General features: G+C 37.3%; 1 protein-coding gene across 1 annotated transcript in view; it reads right to left on the bottom strand.

Annotated features, from left to right (window-relative positions):
* The window catches only part of CDYL (chromodomain Y like), a 116625-nt gene extending 92644 nt beyond the window's left edge, over window positions 1-23981 (bottom strand). The window contains exon 1 of the mRNA XM_083361178.1: window positions 23448-23981. Within this exon, the coding sequence (XP_083217304.1) occupies window positions 23448-23471 (24 nt within the window). The 5' untranslated portion in view covers window positions 23472-23981. The remainder of the gene's footprint in view (window positions 1-23447) is intronic.
* Window positions 23982-24359: the final 378 nt, after the last annotated feature.

Raw genomic sequence — 24359 nt, 5'->3', positions numbered from 1 at the left:
CATTTTGGATGTTCAGCAATTAGACTGTAGCATCCCCATTAGTCAGATGACTGCAATTTATTGTGATTTTTGCTAGAAACCAGAACCCAGCATTTGTCTAGTTTCTGGCAAAAAAACACCCATGGCAGACCATCTATTCAGTAAATAATTGCTGTGTTCCCTTAATAATCATGTGAGTTACTTACCGTAAGTTATGCTACAACAATGTTGTAAAATTGGGCACAATCATGTGGTGACTCACTTAGTGAAGGACATGACTTTTTTTCCAAGCTCCCTTTTTTATTAGTTCGTAATATAAAATACAAAAGTACAATAGCAAATTATAGGAAAAAGGGGGAGGGGAAAGGGAAGGGGAAAGTGTAAAGAAGGGAAAAAGAAAGAAAAGGTGTTGATTTCCAACTCCTTTTGGTGCAGTAAAATAACATAATAATATCAAACCTCAACTTTGTACTTTTACATCATAGTATAAACTAGCCACTTGTCTATATCTAAAGCTTGTATATTTTCTTTAGAATATAATTTCGAGTAAAAATCTAAAAAACTCCTCTTAATCAAATTTTGTTGGTAGACTTCTTTTCCTTTATATTCTATTTTATCTATAGTACGTGATTTCTGTTTTTTCCTTAATTGATAAGCCAACCATCTACCAGGCTTATTAGCGTTACAAAACGTATTGTGTTTGGCATAGTGCAAATTAGTTGCTACTTGATCAGCCAGTAGCATATTAAATTGTTCTTTCAATAAATGTATTGAGATCCTTAAATTATTATCCAATGGGTTCGAAATGAACTTTTTCTCCTTAGTTTTAATCTCTTCCTCAATATCTAAATGTTTTTGCATTTGCTTACGCCTATAAGCATTATTCATATAAATCAAAACCCCTCTCATATAGGCTTTACTAACATCCCAAACCATTTCCATCGAGGTACCTTTATGCATATTTGTAACAAAAAATTCTTTCATATGTTCTCTACATTTCTGCAAGAACAAGTCATTTGTAAATAAATTCTCATTCAACCTCCAGGATCTTTTACTAGCATCTTCAGCAAAGAACTCCAACCAAACAGGACTATGGTCAGACATTGTCCTAGGAAAAATCTTAATGTTCTTAACCGAAGAAGAAAGATCAGTAGTAATCAAAATAAAGTCAATCCTGGAGAAAGATTTATGTCTGTCCGAAAAAAAGTAAAATCTCTGTCTCTCATATTCCTTTCCTGCCATACATCTCTTAATTCCAGATCTTCCTTCAAATCAAAAAAAGCTTTAGGCAATTTCGAATTAAAAAAGTTTTTAGAAGATCCCTTCTTGTCTTCAGATGGCACCAAAACTCCATTCCAGTCCCCCATCATAATAACAGATTTGTAATCCAGTTCAATTAGTCTCTGATGTAAAAATTAAAATTTTTTTGCTGTTGTTGATTTGGAGCATATAATCCAATAAGAAGAACTTTCTTTCCTTGTAGTATTAATTCAATACTAACATATCTCCCTTGTTTATCCGATTCAATCAATCTTGCCGAAAAGTCTTTTCTTAAGTAAATAACCACTCCAGCCTTCTTGTCCGGAGCAAAAGATGCAAAATGTGTTCCCAATCGGGAATTAATCAGATATTTTTGATCTTTTAATGCAATATGTGTCTCTTGTAAGCAAACAATGTCATTTTTATGTTGTTTCAGATAAAAAAATACTTTCTTTTCTGTGGTGAATTTAACCCATTAACATTCCATGTCAGGAACTTCACCATCTCTGGTGACCATGAGCCTTTGGAACATGGCCTGAAGATCAGCTGTTGCTCTCTTCGGACGTGCTCCTCCCACAGGCTCTGAAACAGCCGCATCTTGCATAGCTGGACCAGTTACAGGCTTTTGTTTTTGCTCTTTTTCCATACGCTTATATGCAGCTCTTGTCATCCTCTGTTCTTTTGGGTCTTCCTTTAATGCCAAACTCTGCTCCGTAGCCTCCGCCTTCTGCATCTCCTCAAGAGGCAATGACATTGCCCCTTCACTCAATTGTTTATCTTCTTGTCTTGCTTCTGTTCTTTTAATTCGGGGAGACGGTGGTAAACCTGCTTTCAGGACCTCGGTGTAGAAATCTTTTGCTTTTAAAATTGTATCCAATCTGTATCTGGTCCCTGCATAATTTACCACAATTCCAATAGGTATTTCCCATCTGAACTGGATTTGTCGCTTCTTAAGCTCATCAGACAAAAAGGCAAAGTCTTTCCTTTTTCTAAGAATTTTTGAAGGTATCTCCTTTAAAATCATAATATCTTGGCCTGCAATCTGAAATTTTTCCCGATAAAAAGCCTGGATAATAGAATTTCTGGTTGATCTCCTGGAAAAATAAATCACTACGTCTCTAGGTAGATTTTTTTGCCTAGCAATCCAGGAGTTAACCCTAAAAGTCTTATCCATTTCCTTAAGTAGTTCTTCAGGTTCACATTTCAAAACAGGAGCCACTGCTTGTGCTATTCCAAATCTTCTTTAGGATTCTCTGAGGCCTCTGATACGCAAAGCAAACTCCATGTTCTTGTATTCTGATATAGTAACCTCGTCTTCTGTTCTGTCAATCTTGGTCTCTGCTCTATCAATCTTCTGTTCAGCATCAATAATTTTATTTTCCAAATTCTCCACATACTCCATAACTGAGTCCACACGAACATCCAGGCGTTCTATATGTGCAGCCAAACCCTGAAGTGCAAGCACTATATCTTCCCTGATCTGGTTGTTTTGATTAACAAATTCTTCCCTTGTTTTCTTTATTTCTTGCTGCAAAACTTGTGTTGACTGCATCACAACTTGCTGAATGTCTGTCAGTGTAAATGCAGGAGGTGGGGGAGAGGGTGGTTGTACTGTAGGTTTCATCGAAGTCTGCCCTACAGCTTGTGGTATAGGTGAGGAAATAACATTCTTAGAAAGTGGAGGCCCTCCCCCACATCTCACAGCCATCTCTTAGGTTTCGATTTCCTCTTTCACCCAGCAGAATCAGGGGGAAAAAAGGGAAGAAAAAATAACAATTCTCCCAAAGTTCTTAACCTTCAATAAGAAGAAAAGGGAACAGGCTTTCAAATAAGCAAAATCCGATACTGGATAAAGTCAGTTGCTAATTGTATCTCTTGCTTTGTAGCAAATTATAACAATTTTCAAACACAGTCACTTCACACAGGAGAGAAACATTTCAGCGCCATTTTTACTGCATTTCGAACTTGAAACTTGAAGAAGATAATGAAACTGAGTTAAAGTTAAAATCCAATTTGAAAATTCAGATCTTCCTGCTTTGCTCTGCCTGCTTTTCAAAGGAACGAAATACTCACAATCCCCTCTAAGCAGCAGGTGCAGATGTCGCGTCTTGTTCCACTCCTTTTGGAGCGAAGACGTCCTGAGAGCAGAGAAAGCCTGGGCTCCGAGGGGGCTCACCCTGTTATCCCCCAAACTACTTGGGAGAATCGCAGGAGAGCTCTACCTCTACCCAGTCCGGCTCGCCTCTCCCTCTTCTCCCGAGGGAGAAGCTCCAGCGCCGCGGGACAGCTGATTTTCGCTGCCTCCGGGCGCTTTGACGCTTCCCAGGATCGGGCGGCTTCAGAACACCGCCATTCGGCGCGGCAGCGCTACCGGAAGTCCCAATATATCTTTGCTTTATCACATGTCCACTATAAATGATAAAAGGTCTAGGTTCAATTACAGTTGTAACTGAAGGACTACCTATAGTGAAAATAGGATTATAAGTATAGGATTATTTGCAAATAAACAAGCTTGCTTTAGCACTGAAATGTTCTCAATCAATTGTCAGGTGCAAGTAATCAGAACAGGAGTTGAGTTCAAAGCTTGACAAGTTTACTACATGCTACCTATACACAAGAGTCTTGTCTACTGAAGGTCAAACCAAATTGGTTCAGCGGAATTCGGGGGGGCTGGACTTTGTTCACTTGTGAGAGCATAGTGATTCCAAACTGATGATGCATTTGACCCCACCCTTGGGCTCAGTCTACTCATCTCCTACATTAATACTGTTATCTGAACAGCATGACAAACTGTCAATAAATAAATAAAATGCAATTATTTGGATAGGAGATATGTACACATCTAGTGAAAAAAGTTTTTTGCAGACTGGTTAAATGGAGGACTAGGAGCAAAGATTCCGAAGTTCTAGTCCACCCACAGCCACAGAAGTTTACTGGGTGACACCTGGCCAGTCACTCTTATCTTAGCCATCTACTGCGCAGAGTATTTGTGAGAAATAATAGGTAAAGAGAATGCTATGAATGCCATCTACACCTCCTTAATTAAAGCTGGCATTAATCTCTTATAAATCCAAGAAATAAAGTCTATGGAGAATCACTATTTCATGTTTAAAGTTTAAGTCCATCTTTTTTTATTGAAAAGTTTTAAAATACATTTTTGAAACATATACCCCATCTACCCCATCCCTCCCATCCCAACACACACACCCGACTTCCCAGAGCCGAATACAGGGTATTACATCATACAATCTTACTCTAAAATATTCTAATTACTATAATTACTCTTTAAACCCTATCGCACTTAAACTCTCCTTAACCATAGAAGAAATATATATATATAGCCTCTAATTACAATAACTAATAACTATTCAAATGCTAAATAATACTTTGTAGTCCCATATTTGTTCTGAGTAAAATCAATCCATTTTTTCCATTCCACTATATATCTGTTGCGAGTGATCTTTCACATATGCCAAGATTTTAGCCATGTCTGCCAAGTTCGAAACTTTCAAAGTCCATTCTTCAATAGTAGGCAGGTCCTCCTTCTTCCAGTATTGCGCTACCAAAAGTCTTGCAGCTGTTATTAAATTCAGCATCAATTTGGTTTCTATAGCAGTACAATCAGTGATAATACCCAAGAAAAACAATTGTGGTAAAAATCTTATCTTTTAAAAAAAATCTTCTGCATGTTCCACCAAATTTTAATCCAAAAGGCTTTAACTTTTTTACAAGTCCACCATACATAATATGTTGCATCATCACAACCAGATCAGATACGCGAATATGCGTCTCTTGCAAACATACATCATTTTTAAAATGTTTCAAATACTGAAATATTTTCTAAGTTTAAGTCCATCTTGAGTCATGAAACTGAGCAACTTTGAGTAAACCATCTCTCCCAACCCAAGTTACTTCATCAATTTGTTACTATAGGGAGAAAAACGATGTGAGATTTCCATGTAAGCTATCTTCAACTACTGAATGAACAGTGGGTTATAAATTGGTTAAGAAAGGAAAGAAGCAAGGAATGAAGACCAAAAAAGGGCAAGAAAATAAATCTCTTTCTCAGCTTCATGTACTTCAATGGTTACTTTCACACTTTCAGTCAGGTCTAAAAAAGATGGCACTGCTGCATCTTGGCTCTTTTTAAACCCCTTTGCCACTCAAGATGTCTATGAAAAGGAAGAGGCAGTTAAGTAACTGTCCCAAAATGGCAACTTGAAATTTCAGAGAAATAAGTATACAGCAACTTCAAACTTGATCCTTGCTCAGGTACAGATACAATAATGCAATTTGAGGAAAGATCCAGTAATAGCTATTACCGTATTAAAAACATGCAGAGCACTTACATAAAACTCATTTTTACATAATCATAATACATATTTAGGAGAGGCCATGGTGGCGCAGTGGCTAGAATGCAGTGGGCTGATTGCCCACTGCCAGGAGTTTGATCCTAACCGGCTCAAAGTTAACTCAACCTTCCATCCTTCTGAGATCAGTAAAAAAGAGGACCCAGATTGTTGAGGGCAATATGCTAACTGTAAACTGCCTGGAGAGTGCTGTAAAGCACTATGAAGTGGTATATAAGTCTAAGTGCTATTGCTATGTTCCAAGTTTTTTTTTTAATATTTATTGCCCTGTATACCGCCCTGAGTCCTTCGGGAGAAGGGCAGTATAAAAATATAATAAATAAATAAATAAGTACTTAATCTATAAATTAAATAAAATCTACTGAATCTTGCAGCTTGTAAAGACATTTTAAGTCAGATATTTCAGCATTCTTAAACACTCTTTATTAAATCAGTTGTTCAAAGTAAATTACTGTTTATTTCATAACTGTTGATTTTTATCAGTTTTTGAAATAGTTTTAATCAAGAGTTAACAATTTAATGTGTAGTGGATCACAGTTGGCATGAAAAATAAATGCCCTATCCTCCTAATTAAAGGGTGCACTAAGGTAATCTTATCTCCAACTTTCTTCTTGGGTCATGTTCTACCACGTTCAAAATGATCGGACCAATTGACTTTACCCACTTCAAACTAAAATATTGGATATTATTCTTCATTCACAGAAAAAAAGGACATGTACGCATAAAATATTATTTAAAAAAGGTAAAGGTTTCCCCTTCCCCTATCTAGGGGGCAGTGCTCCTCTCCAATTCACAGCCAAATAGCCACTGCTGTCCAAAGATGCTTCCGTGGTCATGTGGCAAAGGCTCATGGAACAATGTTACCTTTCCACTGAAGTGGTACTTATTTATCTACTTTGCATTTACATGCTTTGAACCACTAGGTTTTCAGGAGCAGGGGCAAGTAATGGAAGCTCATTCTGTCACATGGTCTTGAACTACCAACCTTCCAGTCAACAAGCTTAGCTTAACTGCTCAGCCACCACACCCCTATAAAATATTTGCCTTCCTTTATATAGATTATTTTTATTTATTTTTTTATTTTAATCCCATTGATATCCTGCCCTTCTCCGAAGATTCAGGGCGGCTTACAATCAATGTGCTTAGCAATATTATGCATATTTTTTCCTTAATTAGATTCTATTCATTAAATTTATAAAGGCATATAATTTGCTTAATAATGCAATAAAGGAGGGAGTTTAAAAAACAAATTAGACTTTTATATTGCTGGTTTGCCATGGCATTATAGGAAATTCAATACTGATTCTTTTATTGTTTTAGAACATATAATGAAATCTTCAGCTTACTTTTTACAAAGTTGTGAAATATGCTACAATAACAGTTTTTGATCATAGTTCAATTGGTATATACTTTGACTTCAGTATTTTGTGCTGCTAATATCAAGGAGAGAGAAAAAATGTCCCACTTTCTATCTTCCCAAAATATCTAGGTTCTCAAACCTCCATGACTGAATAAGCATTTCATATTTCTATCAGGTAGCATCACATTTCTAGACATCCAGATGAACTGTCTGGAATACATTATTTTTGTCCTAGCCAGAGATTTTTTACATTTGTTTTGACTATAGTTCTCAATACCAAGACAGACTTACTCTAAATTAACTCTCAACATAATGGGACTTGCTTCCGTGAAATTGTGCTCAGTACTGCACCTTTCATATAATTTACAAGACAATTTCTTGTATAATTAGAGAACTTTTTAGTAGGTTTAGCCTGAATCATAATAATACAACACCTGTGAAACAGAAAAGCTTCTTTAATATGACTTTAGCTCTAAAATTGGATCTAGCAAATCTAAAGATCATTACCTATATAGGGATTTCTAATTGGGGATTCCAAAAGAAGTATCAAATTGTGACCTGAGCTGTTACAACTTCATTCACCTTCTTTGTAATTGTGGATAGAACAGGATCAGTTTCAGTCACCTTGGACAGATCAGCCTTTCCCAAACTGCTGTCCTATTTAACTATTAAATTTCAAATTCTCCAAATCAGACTGGATTAGGAAAGAGGAATTTGAGGCACAGAATACAAAGCTATAATCAGACATGACTACTGGTTAGTGTACACAACAGGTATCCATTTTCACTATTACAAGAAATGTGGGAAATGGAAGTCAAATTGTGTGACACTAAAGCAATCAGATTAAATTATAGGAGTAGAAAGTAGCCATTTAGTTCAGTCTCCTGCAGGATTCCAAGCAAAAGCACCACAAGTGTTCCACTTAAAACAATCAGTGAAGAATAGTATACTACTTTTGAAACTGTTCCTACTCAATAGTGCCTATAGCAAGTTACAATACCAAAATATATGTATCATGTCATTGTGCAAAGGAGAACTTAGTAATTGCATCACAATAGATGAGGTAAGTTGCTTTCTTTGTTCCATGATGTAATGGTGCATGTTGTTTGCCTCCCAGTTTTGTTCCTTCTCCACAGAGATCTGTAGATCTTGTAATGGAATGGGTGGATGATTTTAGGGAAAGAGGAGAAGAGATGCTGCCTCGGAAACAATCAGATGAGACTGTCTATGGAGATTCTCAATCATCCAGGTCATGATTATCCCAAAAGTGCTTTTCAAAAGGCAACTCAACATTCTTGATTTTTTCCTTGAAAACATTTCACTTCTCATCCAAGAAACTTCTTCCATTCTGACTGAATGGTGGGGAATGGACAGAGGACCACTGGTTTGAAAGAGGGATAAAAGAGCCATCTATGTTACAACAGAACAGCCCTCTCCTATCTACAACACAGTCCTTTCACAGCAGTTCCAAAAAGGTTCCACCCATTTGCACTGAATCAGGTGACCCTGAGAATACAGATAAATGCCCAAGTGGTCTCAATGACTCTCAGAGAGCCAACTACAGGCCTTCAGAGTGCTAATGACCATATGACTGCAAAGAATATAAAACCTTCCATTCCCAACCATTCAGTCAGAACTGAAAAAGCAAACATTTTCAAGGAAAAAACAAAGGAAGTCCAGTTGCCTTTTAAAAAAGCACCTATGGGACAATCAGACAAAAAAGACAGGAGCCCCCAGTGGCTTAAAAATCAGAGAAAGAAACTTAAGAAAGATTTTGCATAATGGATCTAAACATATGTGGGGGTGGGAGCTTCTGCCTTCAGACTTGCAAAATTCTGTTAATGTAGGTTTACAATATAGTAAAATTAGTTCATCTATTCATGTTTCCTTGTCTGGTTCAGCTGGGAGAGCAGATAGATCCACTAACAAAATGTTCTTACTGTTAGAGGTTTTTCCCAACGTTTGACTGGAATCAACCTTTTTGTGACTTAAAAACCATTATTCAATATCTAGCACTCAGAAATAATAGACAACAGATCTTGACCATCTTCCATTTGACAATCTTTCAAGTGCTTGAGACTGCTATAATATACCTCATTTTTTCTCAAGGCTTCTTTCTTCTTAGGAGTTAGTTTCTAATTGCTTGATCATCCTCACTACTTTTCTCTGAACCTGTTCCAATTTCTCTGATTCCTTAAAATATAGTTCCCTGAACTGAATATTGAATTTAAAATCTGTTTTGACCAAAGAAGTGGAATGACTGTTTCCAGTGACTTTAAGAATATATTCTGCTGATGCAATCTTAAAATTATTTTAATAAATATGGATTCTTTTGTAGGTGTATGCTAAATTTATCTGCTTTATAAAGATTAATGATGCTCCACACCAACTTTATTCATTTCTATATACTGCTGACTGCATAACTAAAATATTATTGAGTCAAAATGTTTAAGAAGTTGAATTCTTAATCTTAGAATTACACTTTTAAGGATTAATATTTTATTTTTAGAACTTAATAGCCATCAGAATATGCAGTCCTTCCAGCCTAATTTCTACAGAATGTGGAAGCACAAACATTATAGGAATTAGAAATCTATCATACAACTCTTGCCTAATGTATAAAAAATAATCCTAATAAAACATTACAAGAATACACAACAACAAAAAGGGAAATGAACAAACTTAACAATGTAGCATATGGTAAACTCTTAAGGATAATGAGCTTTTAGACATGAAGTTCTCAAGTCAACCTAAATGTAGAACCAAGTGATCATAATAGTTGTCTTGCTGTACATAAAGCAAAATATACTCTTGGGAATACAACATGTATGAAAAAGGGATTATGTGTTCCTGCATGGGAAGGGTGTTGGTTTCTGGGGTCCCCAATGCATTTTCATTGCCCATTTCTCTTCAAATTTAACAGAGTTCTTGATAGAACACACAGTGTATATTTAGCATATAAAATGACTACTCACCCTCATTTAGTTGGTTTCTTTCACCATAAAATTATAATAGCCATTTTCTTGCTCTTAATATGCATAAAGTGTCTTGACTAATCTCAGTGGTACATGAAAATCTTTGATTTTATTTGCTTAATAGGAAATTGAAATTAAAATCATATTTATAAAAACTTTTTGAGGGAAAATAATTATGAGGAAAAAAGATTTTAAATATTTAAAAGGCAGTATGTATAAACACAAATGGGGAGGGGAAAATATTTATGCGCCAAAACTGATAGTGACAAAATAGAGAAATTAGTAGAATTGGAACTATTATTTCTTTGTGGAACTTAGTTGGAATTTTTAAAGAGAAAAAATGTCATTTTCTGGGAGTTGGGTAAAGTGATCCACTCTACCTCTTAGAACCAAAAAATAATGAGTTAGAAATTGGAAACATTTCCATTCTGAAAAGAAAACCCCTTACCTCTAATAGCATCCTTCATATTGTCAACCCTGGTGATATCCTCTCACACTCCTGTCCTGCAGGAGTAGATTCTAGCTAAATATCATTTGAAGACACATTTAATCCTTTTAGCTTTATTTTTTTAATGTCTCTTCCTTTACTTTACTTGTTCATTTTTTATAAATGTCTTCTTTTAAACTCAAAACTAACTCTAGATTAGCAAGTTTTACACTAAAATATATATTTTACAGAAGTGTTATTATTTTCAGCTAGTTCAAGACTACATCTTTCAGTGTTTCTTAGCGTCAAGACTGCACTGTGTTTAGTATATGCAAAGATTTCATTATTTATCCAATCTATGTAAGACTAACTGTAATTATTAATTACATAACATTTTCTCCTCTGGATGAAACCTTGACATCATTCTCCATCTTGAGATCTAGTAAGGTCATCCACAACTGAAAAAGTCTGTCCTCCCTGATCTATCCAATTTATTTGATTTAATACACACACTGAATAGACAACAGGCTGAAAATACTGAAACTGCATATACAATGGCAAATTAAAAACACATCTATTCAGCATTGCAAACCATTTAGCCCTTTAATCAACCATACCATCACACAATAGAAGTTCTACTTTTGCTAATGTGAGTTATATATGGAACCAATGAACAAGCTATTATTTTCAGGCACATGCTCAGAATATCCACTGTTATAAGCATTCTCACCACAACCAGTTACCAACAATTTAATAATGTGCAGAGAGACATCTGTTCTTAACACACACTGATTTGTATCCATTTCAGTATAATATCACCAAAGCCCACATCTGACTTTAAACTCTGAGAACATTAACATTTTGTTTAAATTAAATATTAGGAAGACTATTTATTGAGAACACAACAGACTAATGAGAACTCATTCAGAAAGTGCAGGAACATTTAAGTACAGGAACAGAACTTCACTTTTAAAAAAGTTACAAACATAATGTCCAATTAGCATGCTTTTCAATAAAACATAAATATCAAATTACTCTGTTGGCACAAAAAATGATCTACCTACTTCAGTATTTATAGTCAAGATCTCAAAGCGCTGAGTCACTGCTGAGTCACTCAAAACTGATAATTCAACTACCTCTACACTGAGATAATATGCTTAGCAATATTTCCCACAAAGCCACAAATGAACAACGGACAAGTAAAATAATAACTTTTCCAAAGCCTCTGGAAAAAAGTTTGTATTCCTGTTAAACTTCTATAATCTAATCATCTAAATATTATTTCTCACCTGTCATGGTTGAGGACTATGTGTTATTCCAAACATCATAGTTCTTCATTTTGTTTCTAAAAAACATCTTTGCTTGTACAGTTCTTGATGCCAATTCTATTCCAATTGGAATATTAATAACTAAAAACACACATAAAAAAGTACTAAAGCGTCTAAGAGATTCTGTCAACTTCCAATTAATCATTTTATATATAACAAATTATAAACCAAACTTGTAGTGTTATTTTTTTAAAGAAAAAGACAAAATTTAAAAAAATCTTAGAGTAATTAACTACTTAGGTAAGATAACCTTTGTTGTCATTTTTTTACTGTGGGCACAACGGCATACATCAAAAATGAAATTTAGTTGCCCGCTCTCAAAGTGAAAAACTTATTTCTTTATGATAGGTAAATGCATGTATGTATGTGTGCCTCTCTCTCTCTCTCTGTGAATATGTGTGTATATGCTGAAATTTTTGATACATACACACATGCCCCTTTCAAAATTTCGTCATAATAGGTTTAATAGTACCCCATGGTTTTACAACTTCATTTTTAGTTTGCCTTTAAAAAGTATTTTGTAACCTCCCAATACAGACATCACCATTCATGCAGCACAACTTGGTTTGAATCATTTTGCTTGTAACACCAGATTTTCCCTAACGTATCATATTACAATTAATCAATTACATAATTCAGACTGGACTACAACATTTATAATGTTCAAATATATGAATATAAAAGGTCACATCATATTACCTCAAAATGTAGGACAAAGAATAACAAATTCAACCACATCTATCAGACTAACAAATAATATTTTTTTTTAAATTGAAGTATCCCCAGCTAAGGAATTAACTTTAAAAAACGCTGACTAGATGGTCCATTGTATTTTTTTTAAGTCACTGTTTCTTAACTATAAATCCAGATATATGCTCATTATGAAGAGTGAATAATTATGCTAGTGTCAAAGAAATCATTGTGATTTTCTTTCCTTTAGTGTATAAGAATGCAGAAATTACAAAATCAAGCTTGAGATAATTTATGATTATAAAACTGGCATAGTCACGTGTGATCAGATGGTCTCCACATACGCTTCCTAATATTGTTTATTATTTATTTATTACTGTATATTAGCTCATAATAAATAGTTCTGAAGGATTACAGTGAGGGTAGACAATGACTATTTAAATGTTTATAATTTTTGAAAGATGGACAAATCATGACAGGCTGTGAATACAGTGGTACCTTGATAATTCAATTGCTTTGAAACTCATTGAATTTGTACTCAAAGCATTCTGATATAAACATTTTGTCCCAGTACTGATTGTTTGTTTGGTACTCAACACACAAGCTAGAACTTGTCGGTTTCGGCTGCCTTGGGACTCACTATATTATTCCTTATGGGAAAAATCTGTTTGGTACTCATCGTTTTTTGGTATTTATTGTGCCTCCGGAACCAATTAGAATGAGTACTGAAGTACCACTGTATCTTCAAAGATATGGCTCAATATTCCAGTTAAATTTTAGAAGTGATTAATTTGTCTCAGATTCAGATTGTGTCAAAATCATATTTGCTATTCCTATGAGTCAGTAAAATGAAAAATGAGTCAGTAAAAATGAAAATAAATTTTGTAACACATATGTTTTATATAACTGTTCTATCTCATATGAATAATTTGAATGTGTTTTGGTTCTAAGATCTATGTGAATATACAGTTATTGATCATTCATAATGTATGGTTTTCATTCCTATAATTATATTAATAGCACAATATTTTGCTTCAAAAGTTAATGGAGAAATAACTATAAGGTAATTACAACAAAATGCACATAAGCAGCAAATTAACTCATTAAAGTGAACATGTTCTGCCCAAGGAATATTTAACAAGTTATTTCACTAAAATCAAGAATTCTTTATAATAGTATTTTGATTTAAAATCACATTTAAAAGCTAGTACTCACATTCCCCTGAAAGTATTTTTAAAACTGCTCCAATGTTATCTAATATTATCTGATGTAAGCTAAAATATTTGAGCATTTTAAGTTAAATGTACAATATTTCATCTATTTTTCATTCAGAAACATGACTTAAAATGAATTATTACTCTAATCTTTCCATCAACAATCTCTCCATTTATCATAAACATTTATATAACATAATTATAGAAACAATACTTGGCTTTTTAGCACAAGATGTCTCAACCCAAATTTTAACTCTTGTGCTCCATCTTTTCTTTCCTCTCATCCTCTATGCCTATTTTCCATTTCCACTTACTTACATATACTGTCACGAAGAAAAATGACATATGTGTGTGTGTGTGTGTGTGTGTGTGTGTGTGTGTGTGTGTGTATAAATGAACTGTCTGGTGTGACTACAGCCTGTTCGATGGCCTTTGAGATAAGGCTGAAAACAGGAAATAAAGATTTGCCCCATGTTTGGGGCCTAGCAAGGTAATCTAAGAGTTAACATATCACACACACACACACACACACACACACACACACACATGCTTATGTTGTGTAGAAATTGCAAACATATAGAGAAGCAGACACATGGCCACTGCCATTATCAAAGGTATATGTTGATGTATGCAATTTCTCATATTATTACTGACTTCTTTCACTTAAGACATATTTCACGGAGGAAATTGCAGCACATCTTCAGAAGGAGCGTTCAATCTAACTGATTTAAGTAATGGGAAGAAAGGGCAATCCTTGAAAGCCACTCTTAAGCTGCTTAGGACTTAAATATCATCATTAACACCTTAAACTAACATTTCTCAACCTTGGCAACTTGAAGATATGTGAACTGCAACTCTCAAAACTCCCCAGGCAGCAATTGTCCATACATCTTCAAGATGCCAAAGTTGAGAAACACAGCCTTAAAGTGAAAGTGGAAGGTAACTGATATTTGATCTGTCTAGTTGTGCAGATATGCTCCTCACCATAGTTGTCATCTATAAATCTAATAATAGGGTTCAAGAAGCACATTCAAGCTGTGACCCTGTCCTTTGTGGAGAACTGCAAACCAATCAAAAACAGGCTTTTACCTCAATTCTCAAGTAGAGTTGCTCTCTTACCTGGATTTATCCATAGTTTAGTTTCACTTATTCATTCAAAATGATTAAGCAACATTAAAATATTATATCCTTGACTTAGATGGAAGCAGAACACTGGGAGTTATCAGCATAGAGATAGAACCTCAAGCCAATGTAAGCATGTAAATCTAATACTGCTTTCTGAGGAAGAGGAGATCTATGGCAGAGGTTGAAACATACTGGACTAGCTCATCAGAGGAGCCAGATGAAAAGTGTCCCTCCCATAAACAATATAGTGAGATGTAATTTATTGAAACCCATACCAAATTGGTCATCACCCAGATTAACAAGAACTGTATTGGGTAGTGGAGTTCTTGGACCTCTGGTGACAATGGGCTACACAATTGAGGAATGTTGGTTGAGCAATCAGGGCCAGAAACTGCATGACTAAAAAGTTGTTTATCTGCTGCAAACATATGAATATTGAAAACAAAGAAATAATGATTTATTGTTCAAATCAAGTCCAGCAAGAGGATATCAAAAAGAATGCACCAGTGCTGCAAAGAACACCAGCCAGTAACAGAAATGACATAATAGGGATAGACAAATCAAGGTTGATTTATAATAATAATAATAATAAAGTATTCACAAAAGCAGAATTTGCCCTACCCAGGGCAAAGAAATCAAAACCTTGACAGAACTGCAGAGTTCTGAACTGTAGAACTCAGACTATAGAGGCAAACCAGGGGGAATCAGCCAGCCCAGATATTGTTTCCATTTCTAAACAGAAAATCCACTCTTCCGCCTTTTCCTCAGAAAGAACAAGAGCCTCTAACTAAAAAAGAATTGAAACAAAGAATAACTGAGCATGTAGAGCAGCACAAAAACAAGAGGATACTGTTGCCTATATTGCAGTTTGTTCCAAAGAAAAAGCTAGCACAAGTACTGAAAGATGCCAATACTGTAATATCAAATATAAGCACCAGTTCACTACAAGAAATAAACCAACTTAAGTATAGCACAGCTGCACTTGGGATGCAAAATCAATAAACGGGGTGGGTGGGTGGGAGGCAAATCAGCATACCACCAAAATGAAAGATCAGACTGGAAAATAACATCAATCATCTAAAATCAGATGCAGGCAAATCAGGGGTGTCAAACTGCTGGCCCACGGGCCGGATGCATCATGCAGAAGCCACGACTACCCGATTGCCGGCAAATGGCAAAACCATCCCGATACGTTGTGCGACATCACATGATGTCGCAAGGTTGACATGTCTGGTATAGATGAAAGAAAGTAAGCTGATGAGCAAAAAGACTAAAGAATACCTGATCAAGAAAAATCACCTACAAACAAGATCAAGGAAGCACTGGAAATAAAATAAATAACAGCTATAGCCAAGGAGATCAGCAAATATAAAGCTTGAATGATACACTATAGGCAGAATTTCCAATTTCAGTGAAATCAGAGTGTTTTCTATCAATCCAACAATGGAAAGACTGCAGTGAAGCAATTAACAAATGACAAGGAAGAAGAGGTGAAGTTCTGGGCACAGCTATGGGACAACCCAAAGAAATATAACATGAATGCAGTTTGGATAAAGGAATTGGAAAAGAATAAAAAAGATAAAATAAAAGAAATTGTAATAACAGTAGAAGTGGTAGAAAAAGGGCATGGAAGATCAAGATTTGTTCAGCAGCAGGTGAAGATGAACTGCATGGTTTTTCGTTGAAACATCTGACTGGTCTCCACCAAGTCAAGCAGTTTAACAACATACTGCAAGGTGGTAAAGTTGAGGATTGATTAACGTGTGGCCAAGCTTATCTGACAATGAAAGTTCCAAGAAAAGGGGCTGCACCAGGAAACTACAGACTAATTACCTGCTAACCAGCAACTTTCAAATTGCTAACTGGTGTGGTAGCTGATGCGGTCAACAACATCTAGCTGAAAACAAATTCCTTCTACCTGAACAGAAAGGTAACTGCTCAAACAGCAGAAGAATAAAAAACTGCAAGAGAAGGAAGATCAACACTAATGTAGCTTGGATTGATTACCAGAAGACATTCAACTCCCTGCCAAATGATTGTATAATCAAATCCCTAGAAATAACAAGAATTAATTGAAACATTAGAAACTTTGTGCAAAGATCAATAGCACAATGGAAGATATGGTTGGTCAATGGTGATAGACTGAGAGGGGATAATATAAAGAGAATTCTTCAAGTAAACCTCACTATCAGCACTATTGTTTGCTATTGGACTAATTCCTCTGTTAACAATACTAAACAAGTCATGCCATGTCTATAAACATCAAAAACAAGTCAGTCTGTCCCACCTCCTTTATATGGATTATCTGAAGCTATACGAAAAAGACCACCTGAAATAGAATTGCTAATTAACATTAGACCAAAATAGACCACAATCCACTTCTTGGAAAGCTAGAAAAAAGTGGGATAGCATCACCATTGGATGGATTTGTAACTGGCTGACAAACAGTACTCAACAAGTAGTCCTTAATGGTACTATGTCTACATGGAGGGAAGTAAGCAGTGGGTACCACAAGGTTCTGTCTTAGGCCCAGTATTCTTCAATATATTCATAAACAAATTAGTTGAGGGAATAGAAGGGGAACTTAACAAATTTGCAGATGATACTAAACTGGCAGGAATAGTCAACACCCTAGATCAGACATTTCAAATTTGCGACGTCACGTGATGTTGCGGAACGTATCAGGAGAGTTTTGCCATTGCTGGAAATGGGGTGAGCACGGCTTACAGATGACACATCTGGCCAGCGGGCCGGCAGTTTGACACCCCTGCCCTAGATGATAGGTTCAAGATGCAGATGGATCTTGACAGACTTGAACACTGGGCCTTATCTGTCAGAAGGTGTAGGGTCCCCTGTTTGGGTGGGGGCTTGGACTAGATGACCTACAACGTCCCTTCCAACTCTGTTATTCTAATTATCCATATATATATAACCAAAATACTGAAAAAGAATTTGGACCGGGCAAAAGTACTGCACTCACCATCAAAAAGGGAAAACTAGGGAAAACTGAAGGAATCAAGATGCCCTATGGGAATAATATTAAGAGTTTGGATGAAGATGATCACTACAAATACCTAGGCATCCTTCAAGCTGACAACATCAAGCATACTCAAGCCAAGGTTAGAAGTAAATATATCATTAGAGTGAAAAATATATTAAAGTCTAAACCCAGTGGAGAAAATACCATCAGTGTGATTAAATACCTGCAATTCCAGTCATTAGATAAACAACTGGAATAGTGGACTGGCTTCAAGCAGAACTAAAAGCCTTGAATAGGAGGACCAGAAAAATAGTAACAATAAATCATGCCCTTATCTATGCAATGATGCTGACAGACTTTACTTACCAAGGAAAATAGGTGGTCACCAAATGTTGCAAGTACACCAGATAGCCGAAGAAGAAAAAGGGACATTGGAAGAATATCTGAAGGAGAGTGAAGAAGATTCACTGAAACTAGTGTACCATAAAGGATTATTGAACATTGGAGACACCAAACTGGCTAAACAGAAAGACCAAATGAAGAACAGAAAAAAGACATGGTAACACAAATTATTACATGCCGGTACATTTTTTTAAAACTACCATCAAATAACAACAAGACCTGGCAAAGGCCAAGGGGAGAAAAATTGAAGAAGGCAATCGAGGGGCTAATTCTGGCTACATGAGAACAAGCCTTAAGAACAAAAGCAGACAAATTCAGAAGACAGCAACAGACAGTAAATGCAAAGAAGCTGAAGAAACAGTGGACCATCAAGTGAGCTGCTACAAGAAAATCATACAGACTGACTACAAACAACAGCATGATAAATAAGCAATGACACATTGGAATATCTGTAAGAAATGCTGTTTCCTTCCATGGAAGAAATGGGGGCACTACAAAATAGGCAAAATAATAGAAAATGAAGTGTTGGACACAACTTAGCAAATGAACAACAACAATAGAAAATGAAGAAGTTAAGAGTGTTCTGGGACTTTAGATGTCAACATCCAGCTCAAAAAACTAAATAAGGTTCATTCAGTTTCCAAAAAACTTACTGTTTATTGAATACATGACATGGTAACGTTGAAACAAAACTAACTCTGAGGTTCCCAGACACCAGTTCATAGAATTAAACAATAATTTCTCCGGCCAAACCCCCACCCTCTCATATAGCCCATGTAAACAATTATGAGAACAGTCTGCTCCCTCTCCACACCTGCTGCAGTGTCCTTGGAATGGTTTCAGGTTCTCATGGTCTTCAGCAGAACTGCAGAGGTTTGTTTCTCCATTCTAACCCATTCTAAAGCAACATCTCCCCCCATTTACTCTAATGGCAAGTTGAAACGAAGAGGCAAGTAGCTGCCAAAGTTTCATTCTTGCCATAAGAATTCAAACTGACAAACACCTACCTTGTAATACCCCCAAACCTAATAATTGTCAATAAGAAAAAAAAATCTGGAACATGGACATGGCAGAAGAATTGGAAAAAAAAACCTGGAGAAAATATAAAAACCTGCAAGGAGAAGTAGAATGACTATGGCAAAAGAAAGCAAAGGTATAGTGATAGGTGCAGAATGCATCTATGAACACCAACTGGCAGTCAGAAGGCATGATGAAAATTCTTTAATTTCACAATTTAACCATGTTTTCAATTGGGAAAATGTGACAATCCTAAAGGTAAAGGTAAAGGTTCCCCCGCACATGCATGCTAGTCGTTTCCGACTCTAGGGGCCGGTGCTCATCTCCGTTTCAAAGCCGAAGAGTCAGCGCTTGTCCGAGGACGTCTCCGTGGTCATGTGGCCGGCATGACTAGACGCCAAAGGCGCACGGAACGCTGTTACCTTCCCACCGCAGTGGTCCCTATTTTTCTACTTGCATTTTTACGTGCTTTCGAACTGCTAGGTTGGCAGAAGCTGGGACGAGTAACAGGCGCTTACTCTGCTACGCGGCACTCGGGATTCGACCCGCCAAACTGCCGACCTTCTGATCGACAAGCTCAGCGTCCTAACCCACTGAGCCACCGCGTGACAATCCTAGACCAGGCCAAATCCAAAAATGCCAGGGAACTTCTAGAAGCCTGGCACTCTGACAAATCAGCCATTAATACACACATAGACATTAACAACATCTACAGATTATGCAAAAGAGACAATCAACCAGCCCAAAAGAGAAAAAGACTGCAGCACCTCCCCACCACTAATCACCACTAAGATCAGCATAGATTAACTCCAAGGTCACCTTCAGACCAACAACAATCAAGTAAGCAATAGCCCAATGAAAAAACTGCTAAAGAGCCATTAGTAAACAGCCCAACTAAAGAATCTCTAAGACAGCCCCCACCCACCCAGGCAGACAGGCAAGACACAAGAATATAACCTGACAGCAAACACCTTCCTAGCATTGATGATGTTACCTAGTTAGGGTAATGAAACATTTGCAAGAAAACAAGCAAGCTCAGAGAGCACCAAGGACCCCTCATTTCAACCCTGAGCTACAAATTCTTTATTAGTAGTGATTGCACCTTGGGTGCAATTCCAAAACAATTGGACCATCATTGGAATACCATCAGCATTGACAAAAATTCTTACTGATTGTAAATTTCTTAAAGAGAACTCATTCTTAAAGGTAGTATGTATATGCTCCTGACTTGGGTCACTCAGTAACACAAGTAATTTACTAATTACTTTCTAAAGTTTTGAGGATAAATGGAGGACATTTCATCAAGCTTCAAAAAAAATGCATAGGATAATGCCCATGCCATAAATGGATGGGTGAGTGGATGGGTGGGTGGGTAGAAGGAAGATAGATTAATGCTGCTCATGGTTTATGCAACATCTTGAATAAATTTCTATTTAATTCCTAAAAACTTTTTTTTTGAAACAAATTGGGACAAGTATTTAACTTTTGCACAAGTATTTTTTCCACTTGATGTTCATACCATCCTTTCAACTCTTTTATAAACCAAAGGATGATTAAATCCAGTACAAATAAATTTAATCCACAATTTCTCCTAGTAATTTCTTTTTGTAAGAAAGCAAAGGTTGGTAAAGTTGTTTTGCATAAACTGCAGTCTGTCTCTTTTCTACAATCTTCTGTACACAGAGACACAAATTCATCAAATAATTTATAAATCCATGTTTTTCCAATTAAAATGCTTTGAAGATCTTATCAACACCATTCCCTAATTGGATTGTCACATATATTTCTATAAAGTTTATATTTCATTTTTATAAAAATAGGTGTATCTTGTTTTAATCATTTGAGATTATATTGTTGCCTCTTAATGCAGTAATTCCAAACAACTATCTGAAAAAATTAGAGAATCCCAGTATCATAACTTATCTGAACAATACATCTCAACTGAAAAAAGCCCAATTATCTTTTATAAATATAACAAGTTTCAGGTCTCTTCCATCTGAAACATATGATTATCAAGAAACTGATTTTAATTTTCTTACTAAATTTTTCAACAGTAAAGCAGACTGTATAACGTTTTTAAAAAGTCCAAGAATATTTGTAAAGTTTCTACACCTAACTCAGCTTCAATAATAGCCTTAATCCTTTCATTACAGTTAAGGTCCAAATAGTGTACTTATATAAAGCACCTGCCATAGTTTTAAATATCTTAATTTGCTTTCTCAAGCATTTTTCCAAGTTCTTTAATTTATAGGGTTAGTTTTCTATAGCCCAATTAACATGACTGAGTGATAAAGTAAACACAATGCATCTTGGAGGGGACCATTTTGTGCAATCAACAGTATGGGTTACTATAGCCGTAAGCAACTTTTAAATTCCATTTCTGGACAAGATTCAAGAATTCCCAACATCGGAAATAAGGAACAGGATTAAATTGTCCAATGACCTTCCTAGAGAAAAACAATGCAGAAAACATAAGCACTTATGAAATACAGGTTCAAAAATCCCAACAGATTTGAACCTGTTGCTTATATTACTGACAATTCCCTCAAATAATGCTTGTACTGCCCTCTAAAGATCCCCCAAATCTTTGGCATCTTTAGTCATAATTTACTTTTATAATCTCTTAAACTGAGGTTGCAGATTACTGGCTGATAAAACAAATCAATTCAGAATGCTCATCCAAAACACAAATGTCCAAGTTCAAATGATATTTGGAACACATTATGCAAAGATTTAGCTCTCTTGACAAGTTTTTAGTATTGGAAAAGGTTAAAGAGATGACCAATCATAAGATGGATGGACTCCACTAGAGCAGTGACAGGTACACTACTGGAAAACTTAAAAAGGACCAGACTGGGGATAGATAATCCTAGAGGAAATCTAACTATGTGGTCCCTTAAGAGTGAACACTTAGTGACACATAATCTTCAATCAGATTATTAGTTCAAAAACGTTGTTTAAAAACTAAACTCTACTCACTCATAGATATGGATTATTGTCCACTGATTTGCTGAACTGGAAATATTCTCAGTTCCTAAATTCTTCCTACAGCATCACTTAGAATACAACATTCGAAGTACAACACAATTTTGTTTTACTAAAGTTATAAAGTCAGTGGAACACAATCCCTAGTATGTATGTTAAAGACTTGTACCCTATATTTTGTACTATTATTTAATATATTTTAGTAATTTTAAGGTTCCAAACTGTTGCTAGTCAATTAAACACACAAATCTATCAAACCTGTCTAAGTATTTGTCAATGGTAGAAGAAAACTAGCACTGGGTCTTCCATGAGTTTTAACTACCAAATGAATTAGAATGATTTCAAAAATTTAATTCAACGTTCACCTATATAAAATACTCCATAAAGTATTTTTTTTAAAAAAACCAGGAAACTGCATCCAAAAGGAATCCCATTCGGTGCCTGTACAATACATCAAAAGACTGGAAATTCAAAGTTAAGAAAAGTCGCCTTCCTCCATCCTCAAGCAAAGCCAACGAAGCTACCACACGTAATCACCTGGGCGTCCTTCAAATAAAATAGCATGCGTTTGAACCAGCCGACCCTCCACTCAACGTAAAACCTCCCCAAACTTGTTCATTCTGCTAAAGAATGTAGAGTATAGTATTAAGTTTTGGATCTTTCGTGTTTTGCCATCAACCCAGCTGGCTTCCCAGGCAAAGGTGTCAATCTACTTTTCCAAAGAGAAGATAACCCTTCCTTTCGCCTTCCCCCCCCCCCCACCACCACCACCCTCAAAAAAAAAAAAAGCGGGCACGACTTCTGCAGCACATTTTTGCACACTATCAAAACACTTTTGTGCGCGAGAGGGTCTGGGCAAGTCGCGGCTGTCAGCGCCGCTACCTAATGTCCGGCACCCACCCTTCCCTTCCCTTCCCTTCCTCGTGGCGAGACCGGAGAGGGGTAAAGGGGTGGCCGTGGAGTTGAAAAGGGGGGGGGGGAGAAAGAGGGTGGTTTTTTTTTAGAAAAAAAAGGGAGTGAGAGAAAGCGCAAGCCAATGGTTACACTTTACCGTCTCCTGCTTTCAGTCATATTTCCGTCCTCTTAGCGAAACTGGGGGAGGGAAGAGAGGCAGGCTCGCAGTTTGGAAACACACACTCACACTCTCTCACACACAGACACACACAGAGAGAGAGAGGGCCCCGCCAAGAAAAGCCAGAAGCCAAAAGAAACTGGGGAGAGAGGGGGCGCCGGATTTTAGCCCTCACACACCCCGAAAAAAAGCGGGGGGGGGAGGGCGGCGGGAATAAGGAAGGCGGGGACGAGGAGAGAGGGGGAAGCATTTGGGGCTGTTACCTCGTAGAGTTCCTCGGAAGCCATGCTGAGGCGCCCGCCTGCCGCCTGCCTCCCAAGGTGGAGTTGGGTGCTGGTTTGGAGCTACTTTTGTCTCACTTGGGTGTCTGGTGTGGCCTCTGGTGCTGCTTCGCTTTTTTTTTTTTCCTCCTCCCCCCCCCCCCCTCAGATATGCGTGTATCTGCCTCGCTCCACAGCGCTCCTCTCCTCAAATGCCCGGGCGCTGGTGGTGCTGGTGGTGGTGCCTCTGCCGCCCTCCTCCTCCGCTGCTGGTGGTGCTTGTGCGCAAACCAAGCTGCGCAACGGGGCTCGCTCACTCACTCACACTCGCACTCTCGCACACTTTGCTCGCGAGGCGCGGGAGAGCGGGGAGGGGGAGGGGGGGAGGAGGAGGTAGCAGCTGCAGTGGCAAGGACTCCTTGTACCCGCCGCCGCCGCCGCCGCCACCACCACCACTCGGTGTCCCTCCCAGCGCCTCGCTTCGGCGCCTGGCTGGCTCTCCCTCTAAGGATCACTAATCGAGCGCAGAGAAAGCGCCACACAGCCGGGCTCTCGCCTTGCCTAGCGCCATCCTCTTCCTCCTCCCCCTCCCCTTCTTTGCTCGCCCATTGTCTCCTCAGCTGAGCGGCGGCGTGAGGGGGCGGCGGGGATTGGGCCAATGGCCGCCGGGAGAAAGGGGGAGGAGCGATGAAAGGGGAGGAGGGAGAGGAGGAGGAGGAGGAGGGAGAAAGTGGTGAGGAGGAGCTGGTCTGCCATATGCATCGTTGGAGGAAGTGGTGGTGGTGGTTGAAGAAAAGACTGAAGCCAAGTTTTGAGGCTGTTGGGACACTCCTGGCCAGAGAGCTCCACCTCTCATGAGGTTCTAAGGAAGGAAGAAAAGTGCTTTTCTTCATCCTTGTCTTCAGTCAAGCTGAC

Source organism: Vipera ursinii, assembly GCF_947247035.1.
Source record: "Vipera ursinii genome assembly, chromosome: 3".
In the NCBI taxonomy this organism is placed as follows: Eukaryota; Metazoa; Chordata; class Lepidosauria; order Squamata; family Viperidae; genus Vipera; species Vipera ursinii.
Note: the sequence above shows the minus strand (reverse complement) of the source record. Positions and strands in the feature narration are given on the sequence as shown.